This window comes from Acanthaster planci, linkage group LG04 (assembly GCF_054643075.1).
Source record: "Acanthaster planci isolate LZ-2023a linkage group LG04, COTS_SCS, whole genome shotgun sequence".
NCBI lineage: Eukaryota > Metazoa > Echinodermata > Asteroidea > Valvatida > Acanthasteridae > Acanthaster > Acanthaster planci.
The window spans coordinates 15915726-15935191 of record NC_141780.1 but is presented as its reverse complement, the minus strand read 5'-3'; the positions used below and the strand labels follow the sequence as shown (position 1 = coordinate 15935191).

General features: G+C 41.7%; 1 protein-coding gene across 3 annotated transcripts in view; it reads left to right on the top strand.

Moving 5' to 3' along the window:
• Positions 1-211: 211 nt before the first annotated feature.
• The window catches only part of LOC110973986 (phosducin-like protein), a 42943-nt gene continuing 23688 nt past the window's right edge, over positions 212-19466 (top strand). The window contains exons 1-6 of one of the 3 annotated variants that reach the window (XM_087135654.1): positions 212-420; positions 2233-2442; positions 4102-4227; positions 4950-5086; positions 5933-6035; positions 15502-15615. In XM_087135654.1, the coding sequence (XP_086991780.1) occupies positions 2266-2442; positions 4102-4227; positions 4950-5086; positions 5933-6035; positions 15502-15615 (657 nt within the window). In that variant the 5' untranslated portion in view covers positions 212-420; positions 2233-2265. Of the gene's footprint in view, positions 435-2232; positions 2443-4101; positions 4228-4949; positions 5087-5932; positions 6036-15501; positions 15616-19466 lie in introns of all 3 variants that reach the window. The other 2 variants (XM_087135653.1, XM_087135652.1) reach the window with 2 other exon arrangements.

Here is a 19466-nt window from a genome sequence, read left to right as displayed (position 1 = left end):
CAAACAACACTTTAATTTTTAGTTGAGAAACCTGATGGGTGTCGGCTCGCATGTTGTCGAACCCTGAACAATGTACATTGTTAATGGGACTTGAATACATGTAGTTCACTGCACAGTGACCCCCGATGAACCGCAGACGTGCAAACACGCGTGCGATAAACTGACCAGAAAACTTAAATAGCGCCATCTTGTGTCCCTGATTAAGATAATAGCCCAAAAAATGTAATGTAGCCCAATAGCTGGAACTTTCGCCTTCGACAAACGTGAACATTGTACGTTTTAAAGCACGGTTAGAGGCTAATATTACGCCTAAATATGGCCGCTTCCTTTTCTTGATGTTTGTTAACACTAACAGTGAAGTTGTGATGTGGTGATCAAACGGTTGGGACTCTATTTCGTCTTTTACCATTAAAGCCTCAGGTATGTAGGCAGAGGTAGGCATCTGAGAATTAAGATTTAGGCATGATGTTGTTTAATTGTTAATTGTTAGCATGGAGTGGACTAGCCCCAGGCTTTGAGCTAACACGGTTTACATGGTATCGTAACGCTATGGCATTTTGGAATCAAATTTTTTTGGTGAAATGGTTTCAACTTTCATAGGTGTAAGAAAGCTATTATAGTTAGTATTAAATCAAATTTTCCCGTCAGCAAACGTTGCCTGTCAGTTCATCATGTGTTCATGCCATTCGTGTTTATCAGACTTTGTATGCGTCACACCCACCAGTGACCACACTTAGTCCGCATCTTAGTTTGACCATTTTCAGTGCCGGGGGAGGGATTTTTAAGTCTTGTAATCTGTCACTGCTACACATAGGCCGTACATGAGCACAGCACATGTCAGCGTCCCGCCTTATGGGTATTTCCAAGTCACAGCATCATCCAGGATGGTCCCACGATGTAAACAACACAAAATATCATTTCCGCCACCGAAAATGAGTGAACCAAGATGCAGAGCAAGGGTGATCCTTGGTGGGCTCGACGCATGCACAATGGAAGTGAGAAACTGATGAGCAAAAATCTCATTTTTTTTTCAAAAATACTTCGTCTCATGCTCGGAAACTTTGTTATCCCGCTTTTTAAGAGGTATAGATTAATCACGTTTGCTGACAGGAGAAAATTTGATTTCATAGCTTTCTTACACCTGTGAACCATTTCACAACAAAAATATCGATTCCAAACCCCATAGCGTTACCACACCATGTACACCTTGTTGGCTCAAAGTCACACGGAGTATCACACAGTAGTAACTTTGAGTTCTCGAAGTAGATCCAGACTGGGGGGCCAGTCTACTGGACTCCTTTCGTATCCTTGGCCCCACAACGGTCAATCCAAAGAGTGGAGACTCCGCGAAAACGCCTTCTGTGAAATCCCTTTTGCTTGTATGGATCACTCACACTATCAAACCACCAATGTATTTAGGCGATTTCCACTTTGCAGAAGTCCGTGAAATTTTGGTTTACTACAAACAAACACAGTTGGGGTGTGTTCGGTCTGAGCCATAAATCTGATGTACCTGCTCTGTACATGTAATTAAATGGAGTTACATTTAACAATAAACGAAGAATGTTGTGAAGTTTTGGATGTAAAAAAGTCAAGAGCTGGGAATCAAACCTACATGTAGCTGGAAGTACTCGTTAAGTTTAACCTGTGACTTGTTTCTCCCCTTTTTACAATTTAAACGACACCTGACAAGATTTGACAGTGCACACTGTACGTACCTGTACATGTACATGTAGGTACACATACATAAAGTAAGACTATTCTCTCAGTAACTGAAGTTAAGGGCCAATCAGAGATCAGTCAACCTGTCGGCAGTAGTGTGTCGCGGATTTTTTACTGTTGTCATGTGTGTCCCGTGGCATGCACATGTACTTGTAAGTTCCCGGGGTGTGTGGTCGCTGTCATTGTTTTTACCCCATTTTCCTTCAAGATCAAAAAGCCTGCCCTCTTTCTCCACAAAATTAATCCTGCATGATGTCACTTCAACCTCCATGTACAAGAACATGCATGTACATTTGTACATATTTAGGTGATTCCCCGTATGAAGTGCCTGTCAGTGCCCTTCATGCAGTGTGTCAACTGGACATGGCATTAAGTCATGGCCTTTTTTTACATGTACTTTGAAAGATGACGGGTCTTCGGCAACAGTCATTGCCAACTTTGTTGCCGACAAAACCAATCAGCACTGTATTGTGTACTAACAAGTTAAAATTTGACCTTAATTCTGTGAAGGGTTTGACCCCGTCTCTTCTCACCAGTTACAGCATGGCTGACAGATTCGACGATCGCATCCTCGGGGAGAAGGACCAGTACTATTACAGCAGTGACGAGGAAGACACGGATGATGGCAACGGCAGCGGCGACGAGGGAGCAAAGACAGTCAGGGGACCTGCCGAGGACCCGTCAGAAATGGAAGAGTTCAAGGGAGGCGCTGCAACACATGTAAGTGCACACCTTGCACAGTCGAGTGTTACACATGTACCATATCAAAGAAGATGAGACATCCTGATTTAGGGTCGAGCCACCACGTGCTAGCTAGAGTAACTTGCCAACAAGTATTTTCTGCAAGGGTAAATCTGAAACGGTTCAAAGAAAGTTACTGTTTTGTCATAGTTTCAAAACTTTGCCGTATTTATAAACCTGTGATGGTGGCTGGATGTGAAACTCTTTTCGGAGGCTGAACACATGTGTTTTAGATTTACATGCACTGGCACTGTATTTGGGTAATTCTAGAAATTAGGGGTCCATTTTTTTGTGTCCCTGTCACATCTGACATATGATTTTGTAAGTTCAGAACATATTTTCTAATTTCCAAGAGTGATGAATTAATGCAAATAACCTGCCAAACAAATAGTAATAGTTTCAGATCAATTCTGGTGATATTTCCATGTCAAGTAACAAAGGTCAGATGTAACAGGGACACGGAACTGTCACACTTTTCGACCCCTGATTTCTGGAAGTACCATGCACCTTCAACCAACAGAGTGTAGTCACTTAGCAAAATACACACCCACATCATGGTGCTTGTACATAGACGTGAGTATATGTTACCACTGCAGTAACGCCTTCCAAGCAGTACCAAGTATTAAACTGGATGTTTCCTGACCCAGAGTTTTGTCTCCTGCTGCATGTTGTCTAATATAAACTTTGAGACTTAACAAATGTGAATGAATAGTCATAAATACCTCAGACAGTCTCCCAAATTCAACAATACGCAACTTGATCGTGTATTAACATTTGATAATGCCCGCTGAGTAAATCACGCGCTGGCACATGGATACGAGACAGTTTAATTGATTCTGATTGGTCAGGAGTTTGTGCACATGCAGCTTGCCACTCGCCTGCCAAGTCCATATAAGAAGATTCTTGTGGATAACATGCACATGAAATATACCATAAAATAGACGGGGGTGTTTGTGAAAATGAAAGTAAAATTGTAGGACAGAATCGCTGGAAATCATTGACTTCTTTTGACTCTCTGACAAAAAGGGTATTTTTATGAATGGGAATAAATATGTGCTTGGCCCGTCTTAAACTACCGGATCAAGAGAATGAATGCTGATAATGCTCTCGCCTGTGGCTTAGACATTTTGCATCCATTCTCCTGAGCCAGTCTTAAATGCACCTTTGAGACCTGCCAAACACATACACCTGTGCTTATTCCCGTAGCAGCTTAGTAAAGGTGCGTAAAATAAAAAGGAAGGCTTTGATGTACATGTACCTGTACATGAGCATGCACGCGCAGGTTGAAGACACTGATATAGGTACATAGGTACTGTACGTGCTTCTCAGAACATGCTTCCAAAATTACTGCAGTTTGCTTTGAATAGCTGAATTGGAGACCAGCTCTTGGAATTATCGTATGAATGGAGAATTGTGATGAAAAGTCATGAAAAGCCAACCTCAAGCCAATTGCAACTCATCCAATTTGATGTCAATTTTAAGTCGGTTTTAAAGTGTTTGTCCCGCTGCGAATTCTCATGAGCTTGTGACCTTCGACTAGCCTGTCGGTTGACTTGACCTGTGAATCGGCTCAGATTGCCACCCCCACATCAGACAGCAATTGCCTGTCATTCAAGAAAGTACTCATGTCTTTGGCAGACGGGTCCCAAAGGCGTCATTGAAGACTGGAGACGGTTCAAGCAGCTGGAGACAGAGAAGAAGCAAGAGCAGGAGGCAGAGAGGATGGCTCTTGCCAAGCATCTCGCCATGACCTGCCGATCTTACGTAAGTAGACACCCATATACGGCCATATACGTAGGACGAATTCCCCCTCCCCCGGTAGGTGAAGCACTCCATCAGAGCATGATTGGCCAACGCGTTGCAAACTCTTGGTGACGCACTATTGTGAATTGCCCGTATTCAGTATTCACAGGTTGGCAAAGAGTTGTGGCTTGTGTACATGCCAACATTGTGCATAAGGTTTGGTCCAGTACTTACAATGTGTAGTTCCTGTAAGCTCAGACTGATCATTTTAAGTAAAGAACTGTGTGTTCAGAGTGAAGTAGACAGGGCTGGATGATCCAATTGTCACAGCAGGCACTATGCCCAGGACCGAAGAAAAAGTCATTGGCTTGACAAGAAATTGAGGGACCTGTAAAAATCCTACAGTATACCATACACACTTTGCAGATGTAAGATTATGATTTGTGAAAAGCTTTCAAACTGTAGTGGTTATCGCTTCTACATGGGGGTACATGTAGCTTAGCTTTGAACAGCCTGTTCTCATGAGCTTCAAGGCTCCTTCACTTACCAGCACAGAGGAGGGTCTACTAAGATTCAGTCTGGCCCTAGTAGCCCACGTGAAATGCGTGGACAAGTCGTTAGCTGTCACACACATGTACAATGTAGCTTTTGCTGAAACTGGGAACCCCTAAAAGTACAGTGATCGCTCGGCAGGCTTCCTCTTCAAATGCAGAGGCACTCTGTCTGTTCATTCTCATCTGCAGCTTGACGATGAGAAAGCCAAGGAGGAAGAACAGGCAGAGGAGGAGGAGATGATGATGCTGGGGATTGACCAGGAGTTCCTGAAGCAGTACCGAGAGCAGAGGATGCGAGAGATGACGGAGGCACTGCAGAAAAACAGGCAGGTTCCGTCTCCCAGTCGGCCACTTTTGGTGTTATGACGAGGCGGGGTCATTTAGGATAAAATGTTGCCGTAGTTCAAGCCAGCTAGAACATGTTCAGTCAGAGCTGGCATAAAACCATGCTGACAGGGTTGATCTGCAGCGCAAGCATTGACAATCTTGTACAGTGGACTGTACAGTGGACATGGACTCCCGAGGAAAGACTACACCATGACAGTGTCTTTAAAATAGCATTGTACAAGAAACACTTCATGCACAGATTCTGTTCCTCAATTGGCTGACAGCGCTGTGCAGACAAGAACCACGCAGTGGGCTGCCTTTTGCCACAAACCAGGCTCCTGGAGATCCATGTTCTTCAGAAGCTTTCACATGCTCACTCATATTATGCATGTTAAGAATTCAAATGCTTAAACCATTTCCATCACTGGGAATGTTTGAAATGTGAAGTACATGTACACGTAACCTTTTTCAATTCATTTAGAATCAAATGGATCTACATTTGTGCGCGGTTCCAGTATAATATAATAACTGCAGAATCTGGAATGTGGTGTTAAACGATAACGACTGCTTTATTGTCGATGAAACTACTTCCTCATGGAGTGCGTTCTTGGCCGACTGATATGGATACAGTGTAAATGTCTCTAGTATCAAGAGATGCACTGTATGGTTTATATTGACCATCCTGGCACACAGCACTTTACAATCTTGCATCACAACTTAAGGATGGAACCTGCTAGACAGTCACTTGTTATCATGTGTTTAATGAGCACCATTTTTTCCTTATAGTTGTCTAAAGAGTTCATTTTTTAACGTAGTAAATTTCCATATAACCGCTTTTTCTGTAGGCCGGTGTTTGGGAAAGTTATCAACCTGACCAAGCAGAACTTTGTAGAGGCCATCGACAAGGAGAACAAAAATGTGTCTGTTGTGATCCACATTGGAGATCCGGTAAGACAGTTCAAAAGTACCAAAAGAAGTTCCTTTTATGCAGGTTAATGTTGCCTGCAATTGTGCCAAAATATTGTAAACGATATCTTGTGGTTACTGTATGTTCGGATTTCATTTTGTAGTCAAGGGGACTGTACGGTAAGTTATCAGTATGGAATTTCCGGCGTGCTCGGCTTGATAAAATTAAGCTGTGATGATACAAAAAAAAAAAAGCTCAGCAGGGATCTTTTAGGACTTATCAGTGCAGTCTGTTTGGAGTTTCTCTGGGCAGTAGCACTAATCATTCTGGAGTTTGTGGATTTGAGTCCTCCAGCCGATTTCACGAAACTTTACGTAATGGTGTAACTCCACTTATGCCACATTTTATTGGATAAGTTACGCAACTAATGAAGACGAATTTCTCAAAACTTACACACTGCGTAAGTCCACTACTCACGCAACAAATTATGGCATAGCTTACGCAGTCATTTTAGGTGGCGTAAGTTGTGCCAAACGAAGCAAAAATGAACGATTTGACTAGCTTATCGGGTGTGGTCAAGCCTCATCGTTGCTGAGCTTATCAAGGCATATACAAGACAGAAACAAGTTTGTTGTAGAAGGTAATAATAAACTTGTGTGGGTAGGAAAAAACTGCAAGACTTTTTGTCCGGTTCCAATGAAGAAAAGACGAAAACTTTTTCAAAATGGCAGGCAGATGTGATTCAATGACTGTTTGATGACTGCTCTTATATTGGAAAGGAACAGCCGTCGTAAAAGCCGTTTTTGTCCTCTTCCAAGAAATTTAATATTATTAAAACGTGGCACATCTACGCAACTTTTCATGAAATTGAGTGAAGCGTATTGCAACGTTTACGCATGGTTCAAAGTGACGCCACATTTGGTGAGATTGGGCTGCTGCTTGTGTAATTGCAGCGCATGCAGTCCCTTGGCAAGACTTGTCCGTATTGATTTCCTCTTTCCACCCAGATGTGAAGGAGGTACATGTAATTGTGCAGGCAGAGAGGCACATGTAGTCATTGTGTTTGAATGTAGCTGTTTACCCTAAAATGGGGGCTCCACTTGCCACAGATACGTTTCCTTTTCATTGGCTCTGCATGTTCTATACTAAACTGAATGACTTTTTTGTCTGAAATTCTGAATGGTGTCTCACAGCATCAGATAGAAAGTAGGAACGAAATATGTCAGGATTTTTTTGGCAGGATTTCCCTGATTTTGTGATTTTTACAAACAATTTTTTGGAAAATCTTAAAAGTCCAGAGTCTATCATTTAGGTGTTCTGCAGTATGAAAGTTGATAGAGAAGACGATAAAAAGGTATTCTAAGGGTGCCATTAGGCAAACTCAAATGTAGACCATAGATCCTACGTTGCTGTTGGGCCCTCAAAACCTCTGGAGATTGTTCTGTGGATATTTCACTTTCTTCTAATCTCACCCCTGAAAAACATGTGCAAATAAGTAGGTGATTTTACCATTTTATTTATTAATTTGAAGTGTAAGCTGGCTGGCACCTGTTCGTGTCAGTCTGCTCATAGGCTGTGTCGCCCTCACCTGCTCGGAAATGGACAGTTTGAACACTACATTGTACATGTTCGGGTACATGCATTCTGCTTGCGTTATCAGAAATTTCATGTTTGATATCTTTGCTCAGTAAATCCTCTCAGAACAGGCTGCTTAATTAATCGTCCGAGAAAACCTCGCCAAAGCATGGCTTACTACTAATGAGTTTCTTTTCCATAAATCAGATTACATATCGCAAGTTACATGTACAACGCTGAAACTCTGGAAAATATTTACCTTTAAACTTGCAAGTGAAAACATTAACCATGGTTAACAGATGTGTGTAATTAAATATGTTGCATGCATATATCTAAATATACTAGTACACCTCAGATATTTATTTTAAAAATAAAATAGTTGAAAATGCACCAAACCACAATAAAAACAATACCTCTGCACCAGTGTATACATTGTAACCAACCCGCAATAGATTATTTATTCAGCATTGAATAAAAAGTGGTATGATGCTTGGGTATCTGCCAATGACATGTACATGTACCAGTGTACACATCAGGTTGTTTCCCCTTTAAGTGATTGATGCATGTAGTTGCTGCGCCAAATGTCCCACAAGTGAATTTATCATGCCCGTGGACCCTGTTGATTTCTATCAGTCTTTGGCTCAACCTGTTCATGTTAGGCTTGGAAAGCTACCTGTACATACATGTACTGTGTACATGTACATGTAAAAAAACTGGTGCATGGGAATTAGAATGAGGGGAAAACTTGCTCAAAGGAATATTTCACTGGCTTCTAATCATATTTCTGATTTATGCCTGATACATGAATGTACATGTACCTTTGGACGAACTTCACAAAATGGCGGCCCTACATGTACATTACAACTCGTCATCACAGTAATTTACCCTCATGTTGTACTCCTGCTCAGATTTCTTTGTGAAAATAAGAGGAATAAAAAATGCACACAGTATATACAGTCAAACATTTGTGTATACAGAGAAGGCTAGCATGCACTATCAGTCTTTGTTTTATGTTGTTCATAACTGAGAGCAAATGTAAGACATGGGAAAACTCTTAACCTTGATTATAAACTAATGACTGTACTGGTAACGTTCGTGCAATCTATTTCCATACATGTGCACGCGTGCATGGTACAAACACAGTTGTATTTGTTTGTGCATGTAGTTGCACTTTGCATTTAGTTCGCAGCGAGTGACACCTATATGTATTAACGTTTTGCAAATGTTTTTTTTAAAGGTAAGGATAAAAAGGTCCCTGCCAGTATTAAAATGGGATCAATATCACCCTGCCCATTATTCAATATCACCCTGCCCATTATTCAATCATGCTAGTGGGGAAAATGACAGCTTTGGATTTAGACAAATATTGACTCGGTCTATCGTGGCAGATTACAGCCCCCTGCCAGTCCACTCCCGAAACCTGCGTTATTGATCTCTCAAAATGACTGGAAAGCTCTCTGCACTTCCAGATTGAGCGTGAATGATTGATGTCTTGCCGTCTTGCGGGATTGTTTTGTCTTTTGTGCCCAGGTTTCTTTTCTTTCCTCGTTCAGATCAATTTGTGGAAATCTGATATTGCAATTTTAAACATGTACTCAGACTTGCCGACCTATCAGGGATGTCATTGACTGGAAAAGTGCAGCAAGGCTGTATGTCTATAGTGTTCTTCATAGTGGAATTTTGAAGATGAATGAACAGGTACAACTCGCTGTACGGCACATTGCAGGTCTATATTTCCTGCGTCATTCCAATACCCAGATTCGGGCCCATCTTATCTCTGGCCTCCTTCCCTCCCTCCCAAGAGAACATACAATGTACATGTACAGTGAGTTGTGCCAAGGATGGGTTCATCAAATGATGCGGTTAAAAGGATGAAGCTGGTTCAGCCCTGTACATGTACACAGACTAGGAGGTGTGTACTTGGCTCATAATGCCAGCACTTTGCAGGCAGGTGTTGAATACAAGATGGTCGCTACCTCAGAGCTGACCATTTTGTTACTGCACAGCCTCGGCCCATCCATCAATTGATTTGGCCGAGGGGCCCTTTCCGGCTGTCCCCGCTATTGATTTAAATGCCACTTGTGTTTGCTGCCATCGAGTGTTTGCACAGAAACAGACGCCTGGTTGGCAGTGGAGGAAAGCCGTTAAAAATCCACTCATTAACTTCTTATTAAACATGGTCAAATGAGCGAGCCCCGGTGAGCAGCTTCAACAAGAATGTGGTTGTGGTTTCAGAATTTGATGAGAAACATCACGTCTGTTTGCACATGTAAATTTAGGCAGATGCCATGGTGGGCCGACAGGTGGTAAAACTCCTCTCCAGAGACAGGTTCGTGTACAGGTCTGTATTTGCCCCAACTTCAGCATCAGTCCCAACTGATACATGTAGTTGGGCCAGCCCAACACAGAGAGCCAATGTGTGCCACAGCTCACGACACAATTGTTTCATTTACCTGTATATCAACAACTTGTGTTTGCAGAAACAATTTAGTTGATCCCAGGTTGGCATATTTGGAATGAATCATGTCAGGCTTGAGCTGCATAAACTTGGACCAGATTAAGAAGTTTTTTGTAGAGATTTGCCGATCATGCATACATGTATACCGGTAGTTGGGGCAGCCCCGGGGTTGTGACTGCCTAGGGTAACATGTATTTAGAACTTAGGCAAAAAGCTTTCTATTCCTGTAACATGTACATGGCATCTGAAAAAAAGGGATAGTGGGGAGATTTTTATTTTTGCTTTTTTACATTCTTTACTGATTTGGTGTTCAAGTGCACCCTGTGTAAAAATATCAAGTGTATTAGGCTGTTAAGAGAGGTGACGTGGCATTTGTTTAATATGAAATGAACCGTGTCTTAAAGGATTCTATGTGTACTTGGAGTTACCGGTACATGTATGTGTATAAATAAGTCTGTTGAACTTTTTTTGGCACCACATTTAAATTAAATCTACCATAGACACATGCATTTCTGTCTCTTTTTCCAATTTTACACTCTTCAAATTCTCCCGCCCCCCCATAAAAACAGTTCAAATCATGTAAACGTACACACAAGTCACAATGGGCATTTTGTCAATGTAAGGTACCCCCCTGTATGATACAAGGAATATCTTCCTCATTTGTGATGTTTTGATCAGTGGGTGTTTACATGTAGCTGCCGACACAGGCCTAAATGCTTGAAAATTGCTGAGCAAACATCTCATATCATTCACAAGTGCATGTACATGTATACGGTATATATGTGCATGCACACAGTGACATCTTCAGTGTAGGTCACTTTTCAAATTCTTATGGAAGGAAAAAGCTGTAATGCACATGTATAATACAACTCAGAAAAAAGGGCCACACTTAACATGGAAAACACAGAGATGTACCGGTACACATACTGGTAATTAATCTTTTTGCTCATTTTTTTAGAGCAGGTACTGCATGTAGGCCGTAGATGGTGCACTTAAAATCCTGTGTGCTTCGCTGGTCATCAGTGCCCAGCAGTATGCTCACGGTGAGCGTGGATGAATGCTATTATGTGTATGACATTTGATTACATGTAGCCACTCACTAAGTGTAATTAATCCAGCTCTCAACCAACATGCCCTTAATTGCTCTGTACCAAGCAGAGTGGCCTGTGTTATAATTTGCGGTAACGATCGAGGTGACAAATACACGAGTTTCTTTGTCCGTGTGCGGTTGCGGGTTCATTTTGTGTAGAGGGAAAAAGACAATTAGGCCTAATCGGATTTTTCTGTGTTGCGTTTTGGGCACAAGAATCTCAGGTCTGGAATGCAAAATCTTCACCACAGCGTTATGATGTCAGTATTGATCATTTTCTTGTGAAACAATCAGCACATGTACCGGTACTTAAGCATTTTAAAATTATTTCTCTGTCTGAAGAGCAGTCAAGCAGTTTAAATTCATTTACACGTGCATGTACATACCTACACGTGTACTCATCATAAAGGCAAAAAAAAGTGTCTACATGGAAATCCTTAGATTTCTAAACTTGAAGTACGGTAAGTAAGGCAAATCTTGCAAACATTCAACTCGGTACTTGCATACTGTACAGTTTAGTCTTACATGGATAGTTTACTGGCTATATTGCTATGTACATGTATATATACATATACATGAATGCGAGGATTGGCCTATACATTGCACATGTATATGTGACCTCCTCAGAGGCCAATCCTTGCACAATTTAACGCGATAGCAACCCTCAACATCTTGCACCTACAGTACATAGTGTCCATTTTCATTTGGATACTAAAGTGAGTGGTACCTGTACACTGTACGTCCAAAAAAAGAGCCCAGTTTCTCATTTTGATTCAAACTAAAACTCAACGGTGTCTTCGCCAACTTGTGGCTCATTTTTACAAAGCGAGTCACATTTTCCTTCACAATGTGACTGAAAGTGGCAAGTACAATGTAGATATCAAATGTTGACCACAAGGACCAGATGAAGTTTGTCCACATGCACCACGCTAGTCACTTTTGACATGAAGAAAAGGGTACATGTACGCACACGCAAGGACAGCTGCATTTTCAATTTTTCATGTACTGTATACATGTAGTCATCTTTCACTCTGGGATTTATCATAGCCCAAACACCAGAAGGAAAACTCTTCTGAAATCTGGCAACATACATGTACATGTATGAAAGTTCATGCTTCCAGGACACCCTCGTATTGAGGGTAGTCTGCCTGAGCAGACTCAGGATTTGCCGGTAATCATTAAACAACTCCAGTAGGGCAAATCAGGCCAATCAAGCTGGCCCAAATTAACTCTCCGAGATCAACACCCCCCCTTCCCCCACTCAGTAAAAAGTCATCAATGTAGAGATCAGAAAATTGTCATTTGGGGGCCATCAGCTGCACAAACCTCCGTTGCGGGGGAAGGAGCAGACCGCTGAATGAGATGAGGGACAACACCTCGGTGTTTTGGACCAATGATTATAAGCAATCAATCGCGGTAATCTCGTTTGGGTGTAATTAGGCCTGAAGCTCTGACCTTGGTCGGTGTTTTGTGTCAACCTTGCAGTAACTGTGGGCAGAATTCTGAATTTGTTCCCCTTGAAAACCTGATCCACAATATAGTTTTGTCCATTAAAGGGGTCCTACTGGTACATGCACCTGTTGTGTATTATCAATATACTTGCATGTGTCTATTAAAACTACATGTACATGTAGCTGCACATACATACATGTACATGTACATCATGTACAATGTACATAACATTTTTGAGTGCCTTAGTTGTTTGTCCATTGTCTTTCAAAAGAGTTTCAGAAAAAATAAAGTCATGAGAAACAAACAATTTGTTGTACCTGCATGTGTAGTTACTTAAATTTGGTGAAGCAAATTTTTGATTGGCGGATTGTTTGAAATAACATTTTAAAATGAAAAAGTCCTTGCATTGAAATTTTTTGCAGAGGCTTGGTGTTAAAAAGGAAAAGAATTTTTTGAAAATCAAAATCACAAGTCTTGGATTATTTGCACAGTAGATATATATATATGTACGGTACCTCATCAGAAAATGAACTCAGAACCAGGCTCGCAACTTTTCCTCAGGTCAGCTGATTTCCTTGTTTTTATCTTCACACTCATGCCGTTGAAAATTGAAAAACATGTAAAGTGTCTTGTAAATATTGGAACTTCCTCATTGTTTTTTCAAAGTCCGAGTTGCATGCCTGGGAGCATTACTGTTTAGATCGTTGCCTGCCGATAGTTTTGTCTCCAGCAAAAAAAAAAGAAAGAAAAGGAAACCAAAACCATTCAGGGGAGGGCATGAAAACCCTCACAACTATTTACCGCTAATCAGGAGGAGGGTGCTGATGAATGGGCGACGAATGAAATATATGTTAGTAGTTGAAGGGAAAAAAAATGAGAGCCAGACACATCTACAGAAGACAAAATACATGAAGAAATGTATGTACATGTATACCGGTATACTGTACATGAATACATGTACAACATGAATCTCTGATACGGTACCTACATGTACATGTATGTGTACATGTACATGCACCCTATGCACGTGCACTGCACATGTTTTCATATCCTCCAAGGTTATACAGGAATCTTGTGTTTTGTGTCACATTTTTGGGCTGCTGAAGTTTGGTTTGTGGCACCTTTAATAGTGGAAAGGCTGCATTAGCCATACATGTACGCTGTTTGTGTACAAAGCACATGTGCTTTTTAAACCCCCATGCCCAGTCCAACAAGATCTACATGTACACTGTACATCTGTGCCTTACTCCATTCCATTTAATTTACACATCCCCAAGGGCTGGGATTAAATCACGCGCAGAGAACGCACTTTAGAGACTCTGGCGGGCTGACACTTTTTACGTGTCCATTATATACAGAGTCAGTTTTGAAAACTGTGCATATAAATGCTTTGTTCAATCATGGTAGCAAGAGGGCCAATACAACCAATGCTGTATTCATGCCTCCCAAGTCTTTCTTACATGTACATGTCCCCTGTTGAATTAATGGCACAGATCTGCCGGTTGTCCTTTCCCTTAAAGAACTCAAAGACAGGCCCAACATTGCCCCGGAGAAGCTGACAGATCAGGGATATTGGATAATGTTTGACAGCCTCAAACTTTCCCTGCCAGCTGGTAATTTCCGGTGGATGCGGGGAATCCAAACATTTCGATCACCTCTTGCCAGCTGGTTTCCAGTCCCCTTTCATACTGATGTGCTTCCTTATCCAAACATGGATTTATTTTAATTTCATTAGCAATCCCTGCCAATTGGGAATTAGTGCTTCGAATGTACATGTACTTAAGCACGATTATGTGGGCCTACTGCATATGAATTAAGATGGGACACCCAGCCAAAGTGTATGTACATTGTATTTAAACTGTTCATGTGGTGCAGTGAATTTTTCTTAGGTACTCATTTTGTTTAACTTCAATACGCTTGAATATACATGAAAACTACCATATTTGACATCTTTTGGGGTCATGTGTCCTAAAAAGTGAAAGTACAGTTTTAAAAACATTTCAAATTGTCTGTGCTTTTCTGGTCGTTGCCATGGTTGCTTTGATGGCATTCCAGGAAGACACTGTTCAGTTTATGGGTTTTTCTATCCAAATTGTGCATCAAAGTTTGCTTTTTGAAAACAGTCCCCAGAAAGACTTGCCAATTGGCTTATTGTCATGTACATGATGTACGTAACTTACCATACATATTGTGCACCAAAAGGGACCTCCAAAGAAAAGGAAATTTAGGACAGCAAAATTTCCATTTTAGGTTTTTGGGCACAAGCCAATGCAACATTAAGTTGAGGGTTCCCCCAGGACTAACACTCAAGTGTAGTTTTGCACCTGAATGTAGAAATTGGCAGTACCTTAAAACCAGAAAGGCACCGAAATACCTTTTGGAAATGAGGTTAATTGAAACCTGCTATTCAGTTTTGAGGGTTGTAGTAAAATTGTGCAACTGGGGTATAGATACCGGTCATACTGTGTCTAGTGCATAGGGAACCAGTTACAAGAAATACAGAGTGCTTTCACGACATTTTGGCCGGTAACCCACTTTCACACAGAAAATGTTTTCTCTGCTCACTAAATTAGCCTTTAGTGTGCGCTGTGAAATTGTGCCCAATTAACTGGCCACTGATGTCCTGGGCCCTGCTAAGCAGAAATTCAGTGCAGGGCAAATTAACGTGGCAAGCAAGAATTCAACACTTCAAGGAGCGGCAAGGCATTTGTGTGTTACGACTTGTTTTTTGCCCAACATGGTTTAAACGGGCTAGTTACATGTATGTCCAATTCAGAGGCATGGATACTTGGACCAAAGATAGTTTGGAAAATGTCTCATCATCCTTTCAACTATGTCAGGGGTGTGGCTTATGCATATTGTCAAAAGTACACCGTTTGAATGATTTTTTGCACCGGTATGTTCAGTTTGTTTCCTGTTGTTTTCCTTGCAGGCAGTGCTGGCCTGTGAAGCCATGGACGGTTGCCTACACTGTCTTGCCCAGGAGTACCCCCACGTCAAGTTCTGTTCTGTCTATGCGGCAGACGTCAACCTCAGCCAGAACTTTGTGAGTGCTCCTGTATTGAAATTTCCATTCTTGATTTAGCGATAACTGTACAAGCAGATTGGGATCATTGGTCCCGCCGCCAGCGGTGGGTGAACTGACGCATCTGAAAGTGATCCCGTTACGGTGACATTGGCTTTTATGAGGTACACTGTACATGTACCAATCTCTGTGCACGATATGTGCAACGTAACCTTAAGGTATAAGCCCCATGCAGTCATACGTGTATATCCGGTAACTTGTTCAATTTTGGCTTACCTGGTGGACATCTTGGGCCCTGTGCACAAATTTCAAGGGATGGTGTACAGGACCCAATTTCCCAAAACAAATTATCAAAGAGAAACAACAGCACCAACTCTCAGTTACATCTGGCAGAACGCACTCCCCCAGGTGTGTGTCCTTGGCTTCCCGACTGTGATAATTAACATTCATGACAGATGATCGCGTTCTCCCAAACGACCCATCCGTAAACAGAGAACGACTGAAATTGCCTAAATGGCCCCCAGGCCTGGGATATACATGTATGTAAATGCCTGGCGTATACATATACATGTACAATGGCATGGGTGAGGAACCCTTGGGATGTACAGTACATGTACATGTCCCATAACACGCCAGTGTACTGGTACATGTACATTTAATGTGTACCAATACGTACATGTACACTGTACAAAGTATGGTACGTGCTAATTAATGGATAAGTTTTTCTGTCCATCGTCCATTATTTGCCAGGCTGGGGACAGGGTGTTCTTTTATTCATATCCGCCGGCATTTGGGCACAAGTTCATGCTTGAGGGAACCCATCGATAGGACACAGCTGAACCAATAACATCCATTAGGCATACCTTTGGTGAGCTGTATACATGTACATGTACAATATGTGCCTTCACTAATTCAGCCCTGGCTGCTACGGTTCGTACACGATGCAGGCTCAGCAGCGGCGGCCCTAGTTAAAGGGATCTGTCTAGCGTGCTGTGAACGCACGCATGAATTGTTCATAACTTTAGAAGGAATGATATTTAAGGTGGGTGCTCATGAACATGCACTGATACAAGTAGACACGTACATGTACATGCATGCACCAGCAGTGCGATACATGTATACATATGTAAGTTGGAGCATTTATGATGTACATGTGTATATACCGGGTAGCTATCATAACATTTGCATGCACTGGTTCATGCGCATGTATGGTGACACGAACTGGCCAAATTATCAAGATTTGATGCAGTGCGATACAAGTCGAAGCATTGATGATGTTCATGTATGTACATGTATGTTACATGTACATGTGTAACTATCATAACATTTACATGTTCTGGTTCATGCGTGTGTATGGTGACACGAACTGGCCAAATTATCAAGATTTAACCACTTCGTGCCGGGGCATTTTTCAACGTTGAGGATGCTGGGCCGGCATGACTATCATTTTTTCCGTTTTCAAAATCCTTCAACAATTCATCATTCCGTTTAACAGTCGTTTATAGCTGCACGGAGTAATCTTTAGGCACTACTCTAAGTTGACAGGTGACCTTCATTGACACCCGAATATTTCAGCCAGGCCTGCAGCCTTGTAAACAGAGCCCAGATTGTGCGGTGTTATACAACTGTCTTTTGTTCACGAACCTGGCTCAGTGCACTGCTGACCTCTTTTCAATAGGGGCCAGATTAGCATGCAGCGGTGCTGTGTGGCTCATCGCTGCGGTGGTGGAGAGCTTTTGTCCCCGGTGGTAATCCGCTTGCTCTAAATACCCTAAACCCTGGTATACGGTTTCAAAATAACGCTGGATTATCACCACTTTTGAGAGTGAAAAATGCCGGTAATGCCTAGCAGCCTGGTCTTTTGTTTGGAGTACGGTCTTTTGTTACAGGGCCCTGTTTCCTTTGTCCGAGTTCGGAGACCCCGGCCACACATATAAACCATACGGCTCCGATTTCGGAGTCCCTGGCTGGTAGTGGTTAATGGTTGTTTACTCAAGAAAGCAGTGCTTAGCTAAATTGAGATACGTGTGCATGTAAAACTTGAAACCAGGGTAAATTCTGCTCTGAATTAGGTACCACAGTGATAAACATGCCGGCATGTGTGTGCATGCATACATGTACATGTACATGTGTGCATGTGCTAACTGCACCCAGTATCACAAACATATTTTGGTTGTGACAAATTGAGGTAAAATTTACAAAAGAACACAATTCCTGTACACACATGTACATGTACGATGTTCATTAAAATTCTCAATTAAATTCCCAAGAAACAACACCTTTTGTACATGTACCAGTCCCATTCATGTCATTCATTCCGTCCAAACACTTTTGTCCATGTACCCCTACACTCTACCTGGACATACATGTACAGTGTCAAATCAAAGTGAGGCTCGTTGTCGGTCTTGAAGTCATGCACTCTGTGCGTAGTCATGTCACAAGGTTTGGGTTTAAAAATGAACTCTGATGAAGCCCTTCAAGCCTTAATCGGTGTTCATTCCTCTTTGCCATTGGCCAGACCTGTGACTGAATAAGTTGTGTCAACTGAGACAGGACTCTGGTTATACCGCTCAGCTTCCTGTCAAGCAGTCTCTGGTGAAAGACTGAGTAAAGTTTGACTCAGCATACGTGGACATGTAACTACCGGTACATTATTGACTGTACAGTGTACACTCAAACTGCAGTGTGTCAAAAAGGCAATCCAAACAGTGCATGGGCCCCGAAGGGTGGACTGGTTTGTTTTGCCGTAATTATGTGAATTCATTCGTTACTATTAAGGCCGTGGCCCTATGTATAATTGACAATCGGAAGTACGGGAGACATTTTTCAATATTTTGTACTCACCTCTCAGCTATGTACATGTACCTTAATCACTCAGGCCTGTTACTCCAATTTCTCAGCCCCTATTGCCTATTACTCATTGGTATGCTTCATTGTAATTAAGTGATCAATACAGTTTTAGTTGGATTGGGTTTTATTACCTTCCAGCAAAAATAAAATGACAGTAATTTAAATACAAAAATACTATGAACAAGAATTGCACGTTATACACACAAATCAGGTAATACCAGGGATAGCCCATGAAAGTTTTGCAACTTATTTCCAGTGGGGTCCCTATTATTGCACTAAAACCAATTGTAAAAATTCAGGAAAAAGAACAATCAGAACAAAAACGAACTGACGTCAAGGAAACCAAAATATGACAACAGTGACTGTGACGACGACGACAATGAAAACAACAAGAAAAACATGACAACGGCACAGGAAGCACGCAGCAATCTGCTCCTTCCCCCGCAATGGAGGTTTGTGGAGCTGATTGCCCCCAAATGACAATTTTCTGATCTCTACATTTATGACTTTTTACCAAGTGGGGGGGTGTTGTTCTTGGAGAGATAAATTGGGCCAGCTTGATTGGCCTGAAATTTCTAAATCTATTAACAGAGAGCTTACGTACATGTACATGGATTTATGGTACGTGTACATGTACATGCCGCTCTCACTGATAAAAGTGGAACATGGATCAGTTCAAACAATTATTATTACAAGGAATGTACGTGAACAGCATGTTTATAGAATTTATGCCGGCCAGTATTAAACCATGCATGTAGCAGCAGAGTACATATACATGTACATGTTGTAAATGTACACCAGTACATGTACATATACATGTGTACATGATACTGGTACAACTTCGTACATGTATGTATATGTTCACATGTACATGATATGGTATCAATCCTCATGTTATGTACTACCTGGTACATTAATGTTGACAGCATCCTGTAAGGTTTACTTAGCTGTACTGGCAGCCATCAGTCAATCCAATAGCAATATACTAGTAGCAGCTAGGCGATGTTCCCAGGGCTTCCTTA